Source organism: Balaenoptera borealis (genome assembly GCF_965194805.1).
Source record: "Balaenoptera borealis genome assembly, chromosome: 9".
NCBI classification, from domain to species: Eukaryota; Metazoa; Chordata; class Mammalia; order Artiodactyla; family Balaenopteridae; genus Balaenoptera; species Balaenoptera borealis.
Window position 1 is genome coordinate 9411719 of NC_138873.1, and position 20334 is coordinate 9432052.

Sequence of the window (20334 nt, forward strand, 5' to 3'; positions counted from 1 at the left end):
CGCTCTGAGCAGGTCTGCTGAATGACCGTGAATGCTCCAAGAGTTTGGTTTTGGGGTCACAAATAAGCTTTAGCAAGTGGGCAAATCTGCAAATATGGAATCTGTGAATAATCGGCATCAACTGTACTGATCTGCGGAAACCGGACTTCCTTCTCCTCCACTCTGAGCAGGGAATCCACACCCCAGTTCCCTTAGGCAATCGGGTTTATGCCAGCTGCCCCCCTTCACTCTTTCTAATTTTCATCACAGTTCGGATAAGTTAGATGGTCACCATGGCTCCACCGTTTAACCTGGTCCCCGCCATCAGTACATTTTGCCAGAAAACCGTGATTTATCAACTGCTCACAAAATTCACAAGCATCTCCGACTGTGGGAAGGGAAAGGAGAAGGCCAGAACCCAAGGTGCCCGATATCACCGAGCCTGCGGCCCCAGAAACTGCAAGCGTAGGAGCAGCGAGGGAGGGCACGCTCCCGGGAGAGCCCCTGCCACTCGGCAGCTCACCCGGCGGGAGGACAAGACGCAGGCGAGACTCACCGTGGACTTACATTCTCGCCCCTGGCGAACACATCAAAGTCGTCCCAGTGCAGCTTCAACTGTGGCCTCAGCAGGTTCTCCAATTTCTCTAGCTTCCCGCCTTTGGCAAACTGATGGAAGTCAAAGTTGATCATAGGCGTGTCGCCGGCGTGGCAAGAAGCCCAGAGCAGCTTCTGAAAGGGGAAGGAAGGGAGAGGGTGGCAGGGCATCTGAGCGGCCAACCGCGTCACTCGACACGGTGCAGGGCTTAGCTTGAAGGCTTACGGTGGACCCGGTGGTTTACCAGCCCCGACCCGGCAAGGGCAGCACAGAACAAAGACCCTGGGGACAAAACCACAAAGAGCATCTTGCCTGCAGAAGGTCCACCTTGGACAAAAGACAGCCAGAGTGGGTGTGGCTCCCCGGGGCAGCCCAGGGCCCTGCACCAACGTCACCCCCCAGAGGGCTCTCTGGAGGATGCCCACGGGGAAGGACCGCTCTGTCCTGCAGGCACCCGAGTGCCACAGGCGCACCAGGCACAGGGCAGCGCAGCAGGCGGCGGAGCTCATAATCCAGCTCCTGTTGCCCTGGTAACCAGTCCCATCCTGACAAGCCAAGACTCCGGGAGGGTGTGCTCAGAAGCGGCCAAGTCCCTCGGCAAGTCCTCCAGGCCGCCCAGTGAGGGGAGGTGCAGCCCAGTGAAACTCCAGGGTGGGGGAGACAGGGGCTCAGGGCCCACTCGGGCCCGGGTCCAGCATGTGAGCTGGACTGAAGGCGGAGCCAGACCTGAGGAAGCACGGCCGGTGGGTGCCGGGCAGGCGTGGTGCCCTGGCAGAGGTCTGCCTTCCACACGAGGAGCCTCAGCCTCTCACCAGGCAGCCCCGGGGCAAAGGATGAACCACTGCCTTCCCAGGGCACCCAGCCTCGGACCGCCAACCACACCCTCCTGTGTGGCTTCAGGTCAGACTTGTCCAGCATTTGCCCAGCCAGAGTCTAGTGACTCTGAAGGACTAGAAGGGCTTTGGGCCATCTGGTCCCGAGGACTCTGAGTGCCTGTTCCTCCTGCGCTAGAATGCAAACCAACGCGCAGCTGCCGTCATCAAGAAGGTCTTGTTGGGAAGTAGTCAGCCAAGCTGAAGCACTCACACTTGGTGGCTTCATGATCTGGAGCAAGTGCCTTGTCCCCTGTGGCCTGATAACCACAGGTCACAGGCCGGCTGCCTGTGCGTGGACCTCAGCGTGGCAGAGCTGACAGGCTGAGGGCGCTCCTTCCATGTGATACCCGAGCTGGGACCATGACCCAGGTCTCTCCAGGTAAAGTCCACCTCTTACCTCCTACCTGCCCAGGAGTCTGGTCTCCCCTACTGGGCCAGAGGCCTGCAGTCATCTCCTGCCTTTCCTGCGCAGGGGCCCACCAGCTGATGGGGGTGCGCTGAGGACACCTTCTCCCCAAAATCAAGGCATAAAGGGGAAAGATTCTCGAGGGTTTTTTTTTCCCTTCTTCTTCCTTAAAATAAGCTGCCAACACGGCTGCCAAGATGGGTGGCAGTGGAGATACTTCTCGAGCTTGTTGCCAATAGCAACAAACCAAACAGGAAAAGCAGGTCTGGCCAAGTGAAACTGGCCACCAGAAAGTCTCAGCTCCAAGCACATGGCTTTCCTAAACAGAGGGAAATGAGCACCCAGCTGGGTTCAGCTTCTACTGGCCAGGGGCCAGGACCACAGGGAACACTCTTCCCGAGAAGTGAGGTGTGACTTCAAACTCTCTCCATGAGGGGCTTCCTTGAGCTCTGAACAACCACAGGGTTTTTTTTTCCCATTCAGCAGGGAACATGGGCTGCTGGGAAAGGACTGTGGAGGCCCACAGCCCACAGCTCATTCTGCAGCTTGGTCTACAGTAGACCGAATACACGTGGGAGCACTGCGAAAGGAGAGACGGAGAGACGCAGGCGAGGTGGGCGGGGTCTTTTGCTCACTGCTCCCTCCCCGCCTAGGGTTTCTCCATGCATCTCCCTTGAACGTGTGCCGGAAGCCGCGGGGAGCCCACAGAAAGCTGGACACAGGAAGCAGCCCAGACAAGGATGGATGACTTGAAGGCTCCAAGTGCACAGGAGGAAATTATCTAGGGTTGCTTGCTTTAAACCGAGCAGGGGCTCTGAAGAGCCACTTAGGCACAAGTGCCCTGCGGGTGTCTGTCTGAACGTGCCAGAAGGTGCTGGCCAGCAGCTGGGCCAGACCAACAAGGGAAGAGGGAACTCCGGCTCCCTGAGCAGGTCAGGGATGCACGGGGTGAAGCCCAAACATATGTGTGCACGTGCATGCATGTGTGCGTTCATGCATGTGTGTGTCCGTCCAAGAGAGCCAGGGAAAGGCCTGGCCATCCCGAGTGGTCGATGCCCCAGTGGGGAGCAGTGGAGGAAATGCAGCTGGAGATGGGAGATGCTTTGTTTGCATTTTGAGCAAATTCTCCCAACCACTGCTTTACAGAAATTAAACTTCATTTGTCAGTAGCCCAAATCACCTAATGCTGAAGCTCTGCTGGAAAAAGTCTCCCCCAACATGGGGAAAGCAGGGCTGTTGTCCCCCAGTCCCCACGGAAGCCCACCCTGAGCAGGGGCCCCTCGGCTCCCTCATTCCCTGCCCCCCCAGGCGGGGAAGCCAGTTACCTTGAAGGCTCTGTTGAGCACCTCCTCTCCGCCTCTGCTCCCCAGCAGGTTCACGACCACTTGCTTCCCATACTGCTCCTTGAGAAGCACCATGTGCCTGCAACAGAGCAGGGTCGCGCGTGATGCCGTGTCCCCGCGACACACACTGACGGCCCCGCCCTCGAGGGGACCTGCCAGGCACTGGAGGTCCTGGACGAGCTGTCCCGTACGAAAGGCCAAGAGTACACAGCACATCAGACTTCTACACACACGTGGCATCGGGTGGAGGATATGCTGGACTTTCTATAAAGTCCTGCATTAAATCCAGAACAGCTAATCTGGCCTTTCATTAACAGAGCCTTATAAATGTGACGTGCCTATCTTTGAAGTTAATCCACTTCACTTGGTACCTTCTCAGAACTAGAAAAACTGGTAGGAGAGGAGGCATCAACCTCAGGGCCCAATTTTTTCATCTAAGTGCTGCATTTCATGATGTTTAACCTTAACCAGAACCAGAAGGTATAATGAAATTTCAGTCTTTAGGGAAATTCTGTGTATACCAGAGACTATTTTAAAATACATATATTGAAATAGCAGGGAGAGACTCTAATATTTATCTTTTACCAGCAGCTTTTAAAAAGTAACTTTATAATTTTAATACTGTTAGAAATATTTAAATGTAGTTTTTTAAAAAAGGGAAAATACACAATGCAAAAAGCAAATGTAAAATTAATTTAATACTGCAATCTTAATGTCTAAAACGAGAAAAAAATAACACACCAGAATGTTAAAAGTGGTAGAATTTTATGTGATTTTAAGTTCTTTCCTTCTTTAAACATTTCTTGTATTTTCCAAATTTCTACAATAACATGTTTCTCTCATAAATGGAATTTTTTAAAGTTAATTATCACAGAAGAACCATTTTTAGTCCAATAAGAGAAAAAGGGACTCTCTTACTAACTCAGAGGTACAGCACTGCGTAGAGGAATGTGGATTCTGAAGTGGGCCGTTTATGTCCCTCCGCAGACAGCTGAAGACGAGCCGCCCGAGGGCTCCGCCCCCATGAAGAAGAATTCTCGCAGGGCCATGCTCCTGGCAGCCCCGCCCTGTCTGCATTCCCGCCCAGGCGGAGGATGCGGGGCTGGATCAAATCTGGGAGACCAGGGCCTCCTCACAGCCAGTAGGCTGTGCTCCGCCCCTGGGAGCCATGCTATGTGGCAGCCCCGGGGGAAGGTGCCGAAGAAACCACACGTGCCTGGCCTGGTCCCTCCGGGCTCTCTTGGTTCCTCCTCCCAGGAGAAGGTGCATCCTGGCCTGAGGTCTGACAGGTGCAGACAGAGCAGGCCCTGCTCAGTGGGGGAGTCTGAGCTGCTCAGCGCTGAGTGTGCCCTGTGTGTAACATGCTAATTAGGGGGGCACAGGTGGGCTGGTGTCACCAATCTTAAGGTAACTAAGAAGGCTGCCAGCAAATTTAAAGTCCAAATGAAGCTTCGGCTAGAATGATTCAAACGTTTAAAAAAATTACTTTGAGAAGTATTTTATACCCATTAAGATTATTTTAAAATTAACATTTAGAGTAAAAAAAACAAATATTTTTAAAAGCTATTAATTATTTCAAGTACAAATTACCAAGAGTTCAGGTTAGCGATGGCTTTTCTTAAGCGAGTTGTAGAACAGTAAGTGTGTAATGATCCAATTTGTGTTTTAAAAAATGAACTATGGGGGACTTTCCTGGTGGCGCATTGGTTAAGAATCGCCTGGCAATGCAGGGGACACGGGTTCGAGCCCTGGTCCGGGAAGATCCCACACACCACGGAGTGACTAAGCCCGTGCATCACGACTACTGAGCCTGCGCTCTAGAGCCTGCGAGCCACAACTACTGAGCCCACACGCCACAACTACTGAAGCCCATGTGCCTTGAGCCTGTGTCCCGCAACAAGAGAAGCCACCGCAATGAGAAGCCCGCGCACCGCAACGAGGAGTAGCCCCCGCTCGCCGCAACTAGAGAAAGCCCATGAGCAGCAACGAAGACCCAATGAAGCAAAAAAAAAAAAAAAGAACTATGTATATGCCAGAATTTTTTCTAGAATGATATATAGAAAACTAACTAACAGTGGGAATTGGGAGTTAGGGTACTTCTACTTCTTCCTTTATACCTTTCCACACTGTGACTTTTTAAAGCCTGGGAATATGTTACCTTAAAAACACAAACAAACCAGCTTAGAAATATCCTATAGTTTGGATGATCCCTTATTAACCAGGACAAATAGATAAAGCTTCAATGCAGAAGGAACTGATAAGATAAAATAATTGCAAAGTGTTACCTGAGCATTTATGAATGAACCTTCAGGGAAACCTGAGAGCAAGTAAAAATTCCATTTTGTAAGCTGCCTTTTTGTATAAAGAACCAAAGTAAAAGGCAGATTCAGATTCCAGATTTGGGGTCTCCCGTTTCCCATGGCACCCTGGCTCCTGTACTACTGTCTGATGGGAGGAAGGACAACAGCCTTAGGATGCGGCCGGACAACCCTACCTGTCGAAAGCAGGGGCGTTGGCTTCCAGGCCTCTGTTGAGTCTCAGATGATGGGAACCCACCTAAATCAAAGAGAAAGGACACCGGTGACTCCTCCCGCCCTGCGAACCCAGTACGCGATGGCCTTCCCACTCGCCCTCTTGCTGCCAGCCAGGCCACAAGCAGCAGCCACTCGGCCCCTCCATGGCCCATTCACAGCTCAGGACGGCCGGGCCCTGAACGCAGGTCCTGCAGCCTGAGTCTGGCTCTGCTTCAGCCCCGTCCTAACTGCAGCATGGACCATGCCGGCTGGGTTCTTCTACAAACAGAAGACAAACTTCAGGGTAAGACCATGAGGCCCACATCAGATCCACAAACCCTTCTGTGGTGCAGAGGTGAGGCCAAGCCAACCGGGAGAAAGAAACCGCTTCCAGCCTCTTCTGCAACTCCAGGGATCTTGACTGCCCCTAAAATCTGAGCTGTCATAACTACCTGCAAACGACTTTGCCTTATTGTTTAGAACTACCTATTTAACACTGGAAGCTTAAAAAACAAACTTTAAACTACATATTGTTATTGCTTGAGGGGACTCTCTCTGGACAGATCTGGGACAATTTGAACGTCGAATAATGTAAGGACATAGGGAGGGTGGGAGGGAGGGAGACGCAAGAGGGAAGAGATATGGGGACGTATGTATATGTATAACTGATTCACTTTGTTATAAAGCAGAAACTGACACGCCATTGTAAGGCAATTATACTCCAATAAAGATGTTAATAAATAAATAAATAAATAATGTAAGGACAGCAGTGGATTATAACCTGATGAATAAAATAGGAATCCATGAATCTATACAGATGAGAGCTGGCTGGATGGGTGGATGAGTGGATGGACAGATGGATGGGTGGGCAGGTAGGTGGCTGCCTGGGTAGATGGCTAGCCGGGGGGCGCGTGGGGGACAAGAAGAGAGGGTTCTTCCTTACAGAAGATACCAACTGATAAACATGGAGGGAGTGGTGGAAAATCATCATCTTGTATCAATCATAGTAAAAAATTATTCAGCAAAAGTCATCCATTGACCATAAATCTTGGGGGAAAATTTGATGAGGAGCAGGATACTTGTATGGTCTCAGTGTCTCCATAAATCACCTGTTAGTTGAAAAGTAAAACATATTAAGCATAAGTGGAGAAACTAAAGAACACCTTGCCCAAGTTATCAAAACTAACATCACTAATGAGGGGCAGAGGGCCACTGGGGGCTTCCAGATGGGAAGGACCTCTAAGAAGGACACGGTCGGCTTTCAGATGGGAAGGACCTCTGAGAAGGACACGGTCGGCTTTCAGATGGGAAGGACCTCTGAGAAGGACACGGTCGGCTTTCAGATGGGAAGGACCTCTGAGAAGGACACGGTCGATCAGCGTTCTGGCCACGGATCAGTACCCTGAGCCTGATCATAATGAAACACCAGGAAACTCCCAAATGAGGAACATTCAATTTACAGAAAAAGAAGACCTACATTCTCCAAAAACATCAACGTCAGGAAGGACAGAAAGGCAGAGGAACTGGTCCAGATTAAAGGAGACTGGAAATGTGAGAACTAAATGCAGGATGTGATGCTGGCCTAGATCCTGGACTGAAGGGGGAAAGGAGCCACAATGGACACTAATTACTGAGAAAACTGATAAACCTGGAATATGGGCTGCAGATCTGATTAAAGTCCTGTGTCCACGTTAAATTTCCTGAATGTGTACCTACCCTGTGGTGATGTAAGAGAATATATTTGCTCCTCGGGAAAACATTCTGAAACATTAACAAGTAAATAGACTGAATAGATGTATGCAACCTACTCTCAAGTGATTCAGAAATAAAGCATAGGTGTGTGTGGCAAGATGTTAACATTTAGTGAATCCGGGTAATGATGTATAAGAGTCCTTTCCGCTGTTCTTACAACTTTTCTGTAGGTCTGAAATTATTTCAAGATAAAAAGTTTCTTCAAATGTACTGCTCAGTTTTGCTTGGTATTGAAGGTTGTAAAAGTGGTGTCCTTGGATTCATCCATATCATCAGATGTAGATATTACTGAACATGTGAGAAGCATTATTTTATGACCCTTAACATCGCAGATAATACATCTGTCCCTCTCCATATGTGAAGAAAGTACCCATCTAGAATACTAGTGTCTCAGCAATAGATTTAGAAATTACTGGGATTAGGTTTGTCCATATAAATGACTCTACAAACAAAGTCTGTAGTCCCTTTTGGTCCTAAGAAGCCTTGGTCACGAAGGAAATGAGCCAGTAAAATAAGGCATCGAAAAGGAGGCATCTTGCTCTTAACTGTGGGTGTTCCTAAGAAAGGCTCAACCCAAACGCCTTCATTTTGTGTGTATTCTGCCCTCCTTTCCTGATGGCCATTGACACCTGGCTGACGAAATGCCAGTTACTTAATCCTCAAAACCATCACAGCCCCTGAGTTCCCAGAAGACGGCCATGTCCTGCACCCAAGGCAAGTCAACTCCTGTCTTTCTTCTGCACTTACAAGGAAGGTGCTGGCGGAAAGCGAGTCCACGCTCCTCCAGCCACCCTCTGAGGGGTCCCTGAGCCCTGGGGGCCACTTGCTCCACGTCTGCCTGTCAGTCATCGCAAGAAATCTCCCCTGGCTTCAGGGAGAAGCCACGGCTGTTTTTAGACTCACTCCCATGGGAGCAAGTAAGAGAATCAGAAAATGGTTCAGGGCTCAGAAGCTTGATCTCTGGCTCTAAACTTCCCCTGTGATAAAAATTACCTAAGTCCCATTACGAACTGCATAACCCGTGCAGGCCTGAGTTAGTGAGCCTGACACCTCAGGTCCACATGGCACTGGGTGTTATGGAGATGGCAAAGGGACAGGAGACCCTGAATTCCCATCCCTGGCTGACTACCACCAACTGGGTGGCTGTGCAAAGACCCCGAAACACACTTAAGTGTTTCTAACGAGTCTGCACGACAAGTGCAAATTAATTTGATGGAAACTGTGCCCCTTCAGACTGAGAACCAGCAGTGTCACAGGGTGAGGTGCAGCAGGCCCTCTACTGCATCAGCAGGACTCGGGGAAGCTGGGGGCCAGACAGGAAGCAGCAGCCCACAGCAGGAGAGGACACGGCCCAGCCCCGGGACAGGGCACGGCCCTTCTGATGCCTCTGCCCTTTCTCCCTCACCCAGACTCTCTGTGTGGACAGGGCAAGGCAGGACCCTTGTAGACATGTTCCCATCCCCACAGCAGTTAGTCCAACGTCACCGCTGATGACACTAAGGGCACCACCCACAGTGAATGACCAGGGCAGTAAATGGGCAGAAAGGATCCCTGACTCCAGTGGTTCTCAAAGTGTGGTCCCCGGACCGGCGGCGTCAGTGTGCCCTGAGAGCTTGTTAGAAATGCAGATTTGAGGGCCCACCTCAGACCTACTGAATGAAAGTCTCCGGGGGTAGGACCAGGAATCTGTGTTTCAACAAGTCCCCAGGTGACTCCTGCACAAGGTGGTTCACATACGCACACACACGCCCCCCCAAGCTAAAGTCTGAGAAGTGCTTGTTTCTACCTACTCCTCGTCCTCGTTCCCTTTTTGCTGGGGGTGTGAATGCCTGTGAGGGGACAAGGCAGCAGGACGAGAGCAGCCCGGGGGTCTGTGCCTACACCCGCACACAGGGCGCCCTGCCCACAGCCATGTCCCCCCACCTCCTAAGTGGACGGGGCGTGGGCAGAAGGGGGGCCTTGGACACTCTCCAGGAGGTCCTTCCTCCATCAGCTCGACAACCCGTTAGTCCAGCTGCCTGAGGCCGCGCGTCCTAACACTGACCTGAATCTCTCGTCTCTGGTGTCACCTAGTCCTGAGGCCACAGTCTGTCAGAGCCTCAGGGAGCAGCTTCACGTGGGGCTGAAATGAAACCACTGCTGGCCCCGGCACACAGGAACTGACTGCGCTGCTTTTTTTAGTCTCCCTCCTCCTCCTTCACCCACTCTCCTCCCCTGGCCAGGTGGACACTCGGCCACTCACTCCTGTCTGGTCCCTAAAGTCAGAGGTTCAATCCTAAAGACGCCAGGCTGAGCCTGAGGGAGTGGCTGGAAGAATAATGCCTGGCTGAGTCCACGCAGAGCCTCCCCGAGCACTTGAGAGGGTCCCAGGGCCGCAGACGGCATCTCCCAACCTCTCCTTCCCCCTCCACGCCCTCCCCTAGTTAAAACCGCCAGCATCTCTGATCTGGACCCATGCAACCATCCTACCTGGTGTCCTTACCTTTCACCTTCTTCCTCCAAACTCCAAAGCTTACTTAGGCCTCATCACCCACCCCTTGAAACCCTCTAGTGCAGCGCCCAGAGTGTGCAGAGCCAGCTCCTTCCAGCGCACAAGCCACGGTATGCACACCTCTTCCCAGCTCCAGGTTCAAGCTGTTGGCTTGAAATCAGCTGTGATGGGAGTATTTACACCACGGAAATGGGCAAATGCTACAAGCCAAAACTTCTCGCTCCTGGCCCTAAAAAACCTGTTTTACCAGCACAACCTTGAGTGATTCCCAAGCCTTCTGCACATTGGAGTCATCTAAGGGTCTTCAAAACAGTACTGATGCCTGCTCCCACCTGCAGACGTGCTGATGTAACTGGGATGGCATGCACCCCGAGGGCCAGGGATTTTACGAGCTGCCCACGGGATTCTAATGTGCAGCAGTTTGGGCACCACTGGGGTAAAATTCAAACTCCTTAGCGTAGCATACAAAGCCCATGTTCACCTGGGCCTCGCCAGCCTCTCCAGTCTCACCTTTCACCACGACCCCTGTCCCCCACGCCCGGGCTGCAGGCAGCGGAGCCAGCACAGGCCCCCAGATGTGCTCTGACGCAGCGGCTGCAACACCTGCATCTGTGGTTCCCTCTGCAGGCTGTCTTCCTGGCCTGGGTGATTCCACCCAATCCCTCCCAGGTCAGTTCAGACACCCACCCCTGCAGCCTGAGCGGACTGTCCGTCCCCAGAGCTGCCACAGGGATCTCAGCCTTCCTCTCTCCCAGCCCTATTCGTACAACACTGTCATGTCCTGTCACCTCCACCCCGAAGTCAGGGGTGACATCTGATGTCAGGTGCCTGCATGTACCAGGTGCTTGCTGAGTGTCTGTGGGATGAATAAATGGCTTCCCCTGGGGTGTGTATGAGGGCTGGGAAGTGGAAGAGCCTAGGAGACTGGTGCTCGCGCTGCACGTGAACGCAGAAAGGTGAGGACACTGTCACTACACCGCATGGTGTCCTCACGGGGCCTTCACGGGAAACTCCCACTCCGCTTGCAGGACGCAAAGAGCCGTGCCTCTTCTGATGCAACCTGTGCTTTTTGTCTCTTAGATGCTATAACTTATGTTACTAATACCATGAACAGCCACCATTTTTAGTACTTTTTAGATTCTAGATACTGTGCTAAATTCTAATACATACTATGATATTTAATCCTCTCCATAACCCTACGAGATTGGTATTGTCAACCCCATTTTACAGAAGAGTAAACTAAGGCTATTTATAATCTGCACAACCTATTAACAAGATAAAGACGAACTGCTAAAGGTACATGGTTGCTGGAAATGCAGTCAGGATCCAGGAGTTTGTAATGAAGGCCCTATGCCCGTGATAACGTGCACACAAATCATCATCCCACGGTCCTCTCTGCGCAACCCCGTGCCCCAACCCCGGCGGGGCTCATCCATTCCCTTGGGGTAACTGCAAAAGGGCGAAGGCACAACACTGCAACTTAAAAAGCAAGCTATTTACCCCAAAATCTTTGCACTTTTCATCTAACCTAAGTGAAGAAGGAGGGGGAATTTTTCAAAATAGAGAAAAACAACCAGGATTGATCATCAGGCTTGCTATTGATAGTTCGGGTAGGGTGACTGAAAGTTGCCCTCCTGTGCCCTAGGAAGATGACCTCATCTCTCTTTGATGATGGATAGTATTTAGAGGATAAACACGTGCATTAAGCCCAAAGGTTAGCAAATCCTTAAGATTCATGAACACTAAAGCCTTTTGAAACTTATTTTGAAGAAACCACGGAGGCTGTGGAAGAGCCTTAACAAGTGTTATGAGTCTAAAAGATGCTACAGCTACAGAAAAGCAAGCCACCCAAGGTCCATGGATGCTGACCCAAGTCAGACTGGGGGACAGTTGTTCCAATGCAGGGTCAGGCTGTGTCTGGAGCACCAGGAGAGTCAAGCTGGAGACCAAAATTAAAGAGGGGACTGACAAGTTTTGTTTTGTTTTTAGAAGAGGGAGACCAGAGTGTGGAGAGTCCTAGAGATAAGACAGAAATGGCCAAAGGAAGGCCCTGGAGAAGACGAAATGGAGAAAGGGGGAACCGCAAAGGTTCCTGAAGGTCTGAGAATTCAGATTTTGTGTCGCACGTCCCCTGGAACACCCTGTAGAGACAGACTGTGTGCAAAGCAAGGAGAAACTAGCTAATAATAATAATAATAATAATAATAATAATAATGCAGCCATCCCAAACTGGGTGAGAGGGTAAAACAGATGAATTTCAAAGGGTCCTTCCCAAATTCCAATACTCTATCATGACCATCTCCCAGTTTTGGGGTTTCTTACAAGTCAAAGGAAAACTCCAAATCTAAAGAAAATCAAGTTTCAAAACCCCTTTTAGAATGTCCAGAATAGGCAAATTATAGAGACAGAAAGTAGAAGAACAGTTGCCCAGGCCTCGGGGAGGGCTGGGAGGGAATGGGGAGTGACCACTGGTGGGTCCATGGTTTTCTTAGTGGTGATGAAAGTGTTCTAAAATTAGATTATGATGATGGTTACACAACTCTGTGAATGCATTAAAAACCATAGAATTGTACACTTTATATGGGTGAGGTTTATGTATGCAAATTATATCTCCATCGAGCTGTTTAAAAACAAAGCTCTCTTGGGATGGCCTCCAGGGGAGTCTTCCACCCATCCTCAGGAGGGCACCTCTCTGCCACCACTTAATGCCATCAGCTGCTGCACACATCTTTCTGTTGGATGTGTTGGAAACACTGAATGTTAATAGAGCTTTTGCCCACAGAACTGAGACACTCATCCACCCGTCTCACCTAAGGGCTGACAACGTTACTTTCCACGGCTTCCAACTGCACGATGACAGCATGAGGACAAAGTGTCCATGGCTGAGGCTGGGTCAAGTCAAGGGCGGGTGAGACCCAGCACGTCAAACACTCCAAGAGCCTGGCAGGTGGCCCTGGGCCTCTTTAGCCACCGGCTGGTGACCCAGCCACTGTCACACAGAGCACTCGGGAAGAAGAGCCAAAGCGACGCAGGCCCAGGCACAGGGGTCTCCTGAGGGCACCAACGTCCCCTCCAGCCAGGCGGGAAGACCGGGATCAGTGTGGAGGAATCTCAGGTCCCCTCGGCCGTGACCCTCCCAGGTAGGAAAGCAGTGTGCCCCTCCACTGACGACAGACGTGCTCTTGGACCCACACCCTGAACTCGTCCCAGGAGACAGAAGGCCAAATACCTCTGGCACCGGCCAGTGCCCTGTTGGGACGGCAAGGAGTATTTTTAGAAATCACATGAAAGCTCCGTGCAGTTCGCACGCGGTCCCACAACAAGCACCTCCAAATGCCGGACCTGCCGCACGGCCGCTGGGGCCCCCAAAACCTTTCACAGCTTTCCAGGAGAGTCGCAACTCTCTAAAGACATCTTAGGCCACGCTCTCAACACACTGAACTTGGGTCTAAGTGAAGGTAACTGCAATCACACGATGTGGTCCACTTACTTGCAAAGACCTTCCACCTCACCAGTGTCATCAGTGAGCTCGAGATCAGAAAATCACACAACGTATATGTCTCTGTGTACGACACCACACACACACACGTGCACGCTCACACACACGTGCACACACACTGTGACAACTCAGCTCAATCCAACCGGGCTGGGGAAAAAGACCAGAAACTGTGCCATGAAAGAAATATGACTAAAAGAAACAACTCACAGCCGTTTAGAAGAGAAGAGTGGGTGAACAATGACACACGTGGACAGGCTTTTTTATTACCTACCTGAAGCCCTGGCTGTTCCCAAAACAGCGGAACGGAGCCTCTGATCTGAACAAAAGACGACACTCCATCATCCATGTAAATCGCCTGCACCACAAGAAGACAGAAAGGGAAAGGTATTCTTCAATGAAACCGAATGTCCTGGGGCCGGGTAACGGGATCCGGCTGCCTGAGACCCGACACCAGCCAGAGCGAAGGGCGACGGCGGGCTTGAGCGCCCTCTGCCCGCCCCTCTCCCAGCCTGGCCGAGCTGCTCCCTGCCCCGCAGGCGGGCCCGGCGCTCACAGGCTTGCTCCGCGGCCCCCCAGCCTCCGAGGAGGAGGGCGCGGGTGGATGGAAATCCCACAACCTGACCTACCTCCCCGAAAAGCCCAGCAGTCCCCTCCCCACCAATTTTAGGAACAGAAGCAAATGGGCTCTGGGATTTAACTAAGACCTTCCTGGGAGCCCTCTACTGTCACCCTGTCAACTGGCGAAGTAGCAGACAGCAACTGGAAAGGGACTGGAGGAAATGAAATGAACCAGCTATTGCCCAAAGCCCTAGTTAGCTGCACTAGTCAGTCCGGCACTTGACCATGCAAGTCAAGACTTGACCTGAACTCATAGTTGGTCCTGGCCCTACACCACTGTGTTCTTAAACGTGTCAGGGAGTCCACACACACACACACACACAAACAAACACACACACACACACACACACACACACACAGCCTCCACAAACTTCCAGGGTGACAGCACCTGCACAGACACAGACCGCCCTTTACAAGTTAAAGAATGTATCTCCTCCCTACCCCACACACAGTTCTTTCAGGCTGTACCAACTCCTCATCCGTCTGCAGGCCCCTACTGACGCTCTAGTGCCAGGGAGGTCTAAAAGGACAAAAAGTACAGACCCGAGCATCACGAGGGTGAGGGCTGCGGCAGTTATCAGATGCTGCCCTTTATCTGAGTAACTCTACCCTGGCCTGGCAGGGCTGGCCCCAGGCGATGTTACTGGCCCTTTCCATCTCTTACCAGCCTGCTCCCTTACAGGGTAGCTTTCCATGCGGCTAGATCACGCTCAGATCACACATGCATTAGTAATTCTGCAGTGGAGGACCTGAACATTAGACCTGAAGGTTCCCTGAACTTCAGGAATTACATGAGCCTGGGAGTTATAATGTTGAGCTGAAACTCTATCCTTTAATCTCCAAAGGAAAAAAATGTACTGGGTGAAGAACTCATCTGTTTCCAGATATTGATCACCAGCAAATCGGTCACGCTCCATTATTCTACGGACAAAAGCAGAAGACAGTAGCAGGCTATTTAAGCTACTGCAGGGAGCACTGGCTACAGCGAGATTAAATGTATACAGCCTCTCTGTCTGTGTCCAGATTGCTGAGAATCACCAATTCAGCCAGTATCTCTATGTAAAGACAACTCGTAACAGTGCCCAGGACCTGACGGAAGCTAAGGAACGATTACCCTTCACTTGACTTAATACGTGCTAAAAGCACTACTTGCGGCATTAGACCACGCCCCTCTTGAGCTGGAACTTACACAGAACCAGCTTCAGAAAAACACCGACAAGCAGTCCCGGCACTCCGGACCCCACCCCCAGGGCAGAAAGAAAAGATGCCTCCAAGTTTCTCCATTCCTCCTCCCGCATGAAAATATTCTAGTTCTGTGCCCATCCTATCATCAGGAACACCCACCTCTTTGTTCCCAAGGTGGTAGGACAACCCCGATCATCACACAGTAGTGATGGATTTACGGTGCTTTCCTTTCTGGGCGAAAGAACACAGGTTTTAAAACTAGTGGGAGCTTCAACACCTGGCCTGACCTCACAGAGGTAGTTTTAACAGAGGGCACCTGGGGGAGGAGAGACGGGATGGAGAGTGAACGCAGGTCAGCGCGTGAGCTCTGGGACACCACCGACCCGGCTCCCACTCCTCTCTGCCCAGCGGGGTGACCCCGGCTCTGTTCCTTAACCACCTCCTGCCTCGGTTTCCCTCTCTCAACGGAGTCAGCGTCACCTGATCACAGAGGGGTGACGTGCCGCGAGGAGCAAAGGAGGGAGCGTTCTGGAGCCCAGGGCGGTCACTCCCTCCCGTTCAGGTCGGAAGCCTCCTGCCCCACAAAACACGGGAACAGGGCTCAGGCCGCGGGCAGGAGAGGGCATCTAGGAGGGGACAGACAGAGGTGGGAGGGAAACGCAGAGCAGGAGGGGCTTCAGGAACGGGGAGCCACGGCGGCGTGTGGCTCGAGGCCAGGCCTGGCCCCGCCGGACCTGGCACCACTGGACCTGGCCCCGCCGGCCCTGGCACCGGAGTGCCCCTCTTTCACAGAGTGGGGGACCAGCAGCCCAACAACCGTAATGAGAAAGGGACGAAGCAGGAAGACTCGCCACCGGGTAGAGACTCTTTCCTCGCAAAGGCTTTTGGCTGAACTTCTGTTCCAGGATGAGGTGTCTGCAAACCAATCCCTTCCAGGTCTACATTCTCGGGAGGACACTCACGGTCATCCTAACCTCCCGGATGAATCAGTGGCCTTATCTTCAGTAGCCAAATCTTTATCCTTTGTTTTCTTTGGGTAGATGAGGGGACTTTCTGTGCCGCAGTCATGGCGGCAGAGTGAGCCCACCAGGTGGGACTCCTAGCAGAGCCGAAAAGACTCCAGACTCCGCCCAGGGAGACCAAGACGCCGTCCACACCTGCGCACACATGCATCTACACAACACAAATACGCACACAACATATATGTGTGTGCACACAAGCAAATACACAACACACATATGCCTGCATGCCCACACAAAACCCCCCTACCCACAAACGTGCACACACACACAGCCTGCCTTGGAGGAAAAAGATTGTTCTCTTAGGGAAAAACATACAAGCAAGGCAGGACTGAATGGTTTGAAAACACCTCCCTTTTCTGGCTCCCTGAGAGTTAGTCTCCACGTCAGGGATCCAGCCTGCTCTGTCTCGCCCCATCGCTTGTCCGAACGACAGAGGCAAGCAGCCCGTCAGCCGCCCTCGTGCATCTGCTACAGGACCTCCCCTCCCCAGTGGCTAAGGTCTCAGTCCCTAGCAGAGGACACAGGCCGGAGGTGACCTGCGGGCAACACAAGAGAGGCCAAGCTGCCCCAGCCAATGCTCCTTCCTGCCGCGGGCTCAGTACCAATGTCCTCAAGTCGCTGCCTGCACCCTCAGGTGCGGACATGGGGTTTCAGATCCTGCCATTTCTCTAAATGCCAGGTCACGAAGCAGGCAACGCCTTGTGCCTTCCTCTCCCTCCGTGGTTCCCCACTTCCCAGGGTCCTCCTCCAAGACTCCCTACTTCCCAGGGTCCTCCTGCAAGACTCCCCACCTCCCAGGGTCCCCCTCCAATACTCTCCAGCTCCCAAGGTCCCCCTCCAAGACTCCCCACCTCCCAGCGTCCCCCACCAAGACTCCCCACCTCCCAGCGTCCCCCTCCAAGACTCCCCAACTCCCAGCGTCCTCCTCCAAGACTCCCCACCTCGCAGCGTCCCCCTCCAAGACTCCCCACCTCCCAGGGTCCTCCTCCAAGACTCCCCACCTCCCAGGGTCCTCCTCCAAGACTCCCCACCTCCCAGGGTCCCCCTCCAAGACTCCCCACCTCCCAGCGTCCCCCTCCAAGACTCCCCACCTCCCAGCGTCCCCCTCCAAGACTCCCCACCTCCCAGCGTCCCCCTCCAAGACTCCCCACCTCCCAGCGTCCCCCTCCAAGACTCCCCACCTCCCAGCGTCCCCCTCCAAGACTCCCCACCTCCCAGCGTCCCCCTCCAAGACTCCCCACCTCCCAGCGTCCCCCTCCAAGACTCCCCACCTCCCAGCGTCCCCCTCCAAGACTCCCCACCTCCCAGCGTCCCCCTCCAAGACTCCCCACCTCGCAGCGTCCCCCTCCAAGACTCCCCACCTCCCAGCGTCCCCCTCCAAGACTCCCCACCTCCCAGCGTCCCCCTCCAAGACTCCCCAACTCCCAGCGTCCTCCTCCAAGACTCCCCACCTCGCAGCGTCCCCCTCCAAGACTCCCCACCTCCCAGGGTCCCCCTCCAAGACTCCCCACCTCCCAGCGTCCCCCTCCAAGACTCCCCACCTCCCAGCGTCCCCCACCAAGACTCCCCACCTCCGAGCGTCCCCCTCCAAGACTCCCCACCTCCCAGGGTCCCCCTCCAAGACTCCCCACCTCGCAGCGTCCCCCTCCAAGACTCCCCACCTCCCAGGGTCCCCCTCCAAGACTCCCCACCTCCCAGCGTCCTCCTCCAAGACTCCCCACCTCCCAGCGTCCCCCTCCAAGACTCCCCACCTCCCAGCGTCCCCCTCCAAGACTCCCCACCTCCCAGCGTCCCCCTCCAAGACTCCCCACCTCCCAGCGTCCCCCTCCAAGACTCCCCACCTCCCAGCGTCCTCCTCCAAGACTCCCCACCTCCCAGCGTCCTCCTCCAAGACTCCCCACCTCCCAGCGTCCCCCTCCAAGACTCCCCACCTCGCAGCGTCCCCCTCCAAGACTCCCCACCTCCCAGCGTCCCCCTCCAAGACTCCCCACCTCCCAGCGTCCCCCTCCAAGACTCCCCACCTCCCAGCGTCCTCCTCCAAGACTCCCCACCTCGCAGCGTCCCCCTCCAAGACTCCCCACCTCCCAGGGTCCCCCTCCAAGACTCCCCACCTCCCAGCATCCTCCTCCAAGACTCCCCACCTCCCAGGGTCCCCCTCCAAGACTCCCCACCTCCCAGCGTCCCCCTCCAAGACTCCCCACCTCCCAGCGTCCCCCACCAAGACTCCCCACCTCCGAGCGTCCCCCTCCAAGACTCCCCACCTCCCAGGGTCCCCCTCCAAGACTCCCCACCTCGCAGCGTCCCCCTCCAAGACTCCCCACCTCCCAGGGTCCCCCTCCAAGACTCCCCACCTCCCAGCGTCCTCCTCCAAGACTCCCCACCTCCCAGCGTCCCCCTCCAAGACTCCCCACCTCCCAGCGTCCCCCTCCAAGACTCCCCACCTCCCAGCATCCCCCTCCAAGACTCCCCACCTCCCAGGGTCCTCCTCCAAGACTCCCCACCTCCCGGCGTCCCCCTCCAAGACTCCCCACCTCCCGGCGTCCCCCTCCAAGACTCCCCACCTCCCGGCGTCCCCCTCCAAGACTCCCCACCTCCCGGCGTCCCCCTCCAAGACTCCCCACCTCCCAGCGTCCTCCTCCAAGACTCCCCACCTCCCAGCGTCCTCCTCCAAGACTCCCCACCTTGCAGGGTCCTTCGCTAGCACACAGGCCTCTCCCTGCCCTCACTTGCTCTGCTGTCTTTCCTTCCCTCTCCAGGTAGGGGGCTCACAGCTGAGCACCGACCACTCACCGTGGGAGGCACCCCCGAGGGCCAGCTCGTCTGTCTCCTCCCTGCTGTGACCCCACCCCGCAGGCTCCCGATCAGACTCAGCCGAGGGGCTCAGGATGTGCATCTGTGTTGCCGACGAGGACACCCCTGGGTCGGCTCTGGGAAACGACCCCTCCCCTGGGGTCACCTTCTCCTCCACACGCCAGGGCGCTCACGCTGTTTGGCGGCCCAGCTGGCGTGAATCGTCCGGCTCCTCCCTCCTGTGGTGGAGGGCACGGGGTCCGTGGGGAGCAGCCTGAAACGTACGCGCCCCACGAGGAGCTGCTTTGGGTGCAAGCCCACGACCTCCTGCCCCATGTGTGTCTGTGAAAACGAGATCACCGTGGGGCTCAGTTGCAGCCTCTGGGTCCCGGCAGGACAGCAGCTGGTGATGTCTGGCTGACTGTCAGCTCATCTGCCTTTCCCGGGAGCAAGGTCAGGGCGAGGGCCTCATCCAGAGAGCAGCCCGGAGGAGGAAAGGGAGGAAAAAGACAAACCCGGAAGCCCACAAAGCTCCCAGGAGCCAAGAAACCCCTCCCCGAGCCCAAGAAGGGAGGCAGGTGCCGGCAATTTAAGTAACAGGGTGGGTTGCAGGGGCTGGGGGGCAGGGCGCTGCGGGCTCTAAGGCCTCGCCGGCCGCACGCTGCTGGAGGGGACAGGCTCCCTGCCTCCGTGCCCGAGCACGTACACTGGGCAGGCAGCAGACGAACACAAGTCACCAGGCACACTGAGACAGAACAACCAGAGCAGAGGCCCAACCCTAGTCCGTAGAAAAGTGAGAAGAGCAAGGACAATAGGGAGATTGTTCATAAAGCTACATGTGCTGCATTTAAAGCACAGTCCTAATCTGTTAACGTCAGATTATATCCTTGTGTTGGACTGAACTGTGTCCCCCCTCAAAAAGATATGTTGAAGGCCTAACCCCCAGCACCTGCGAATGTGACCTTACTTGGAGATAAGAGCCATTGCAGATGCAATTAGTTAAGAAAGGTCAGGTTGGAGTAGGATGGGCCCTGAATCCAATATGCCTGGTGTCCTTATGTAAAGGGGAGAAACACACACACAGGGAGAAGATGCCACGTGGTGCTGGAGCCAGATGGGAGTGATGGTGCCACAGCCGGGTGTCAGAAGCTGCCAGCGGGAAGGCTCCTCGCCCAGAGGCTTCAGAAGGAGCAGTGCGCACGCCTTGATCTCGGGCTCTGGCCTCCGGGACTAGGAGACAATACATTTCAGTCCTTTTCAGCACTC

At 54.1% G+C, this 20334-nt stretch overlaps 1 protein-coding gene across 10 annotated transcripts in view; it reads right to left on the minus strand.

The window, feature by feature from the left end:
• The window catches only part of SYNJ2 (synaptojanin 2), a gene marked incomplete at its 5' end in the record, with an annotated part of 97231 nt that overhangs the window by 29193 nt on the left and 47704 nt on the right, over window positions 1-20334 (minus strand). For all 10 annotated transcript variants that reach the window (XM_082404531.1, XM_082404527.1, XM_082404532.1 and 7 more), the window contains 4 exons: window positions 536-708; window positions 3181-3277; window positions 5693-5754; window positions 13725-13808. In XM_082404531.1, the coding sequence (XP_082260657.1) occupies window positions 536-708; window positions 3181-3277; window positions 5693-5754; window positions 13725-13808 (416 nt within the window). The remainder of the gene's footprint in view (window positions 1-535; window positions 709-3180; window positions 3278-5692; window positions 5755-13724; window positions 13809-20334) is intronic.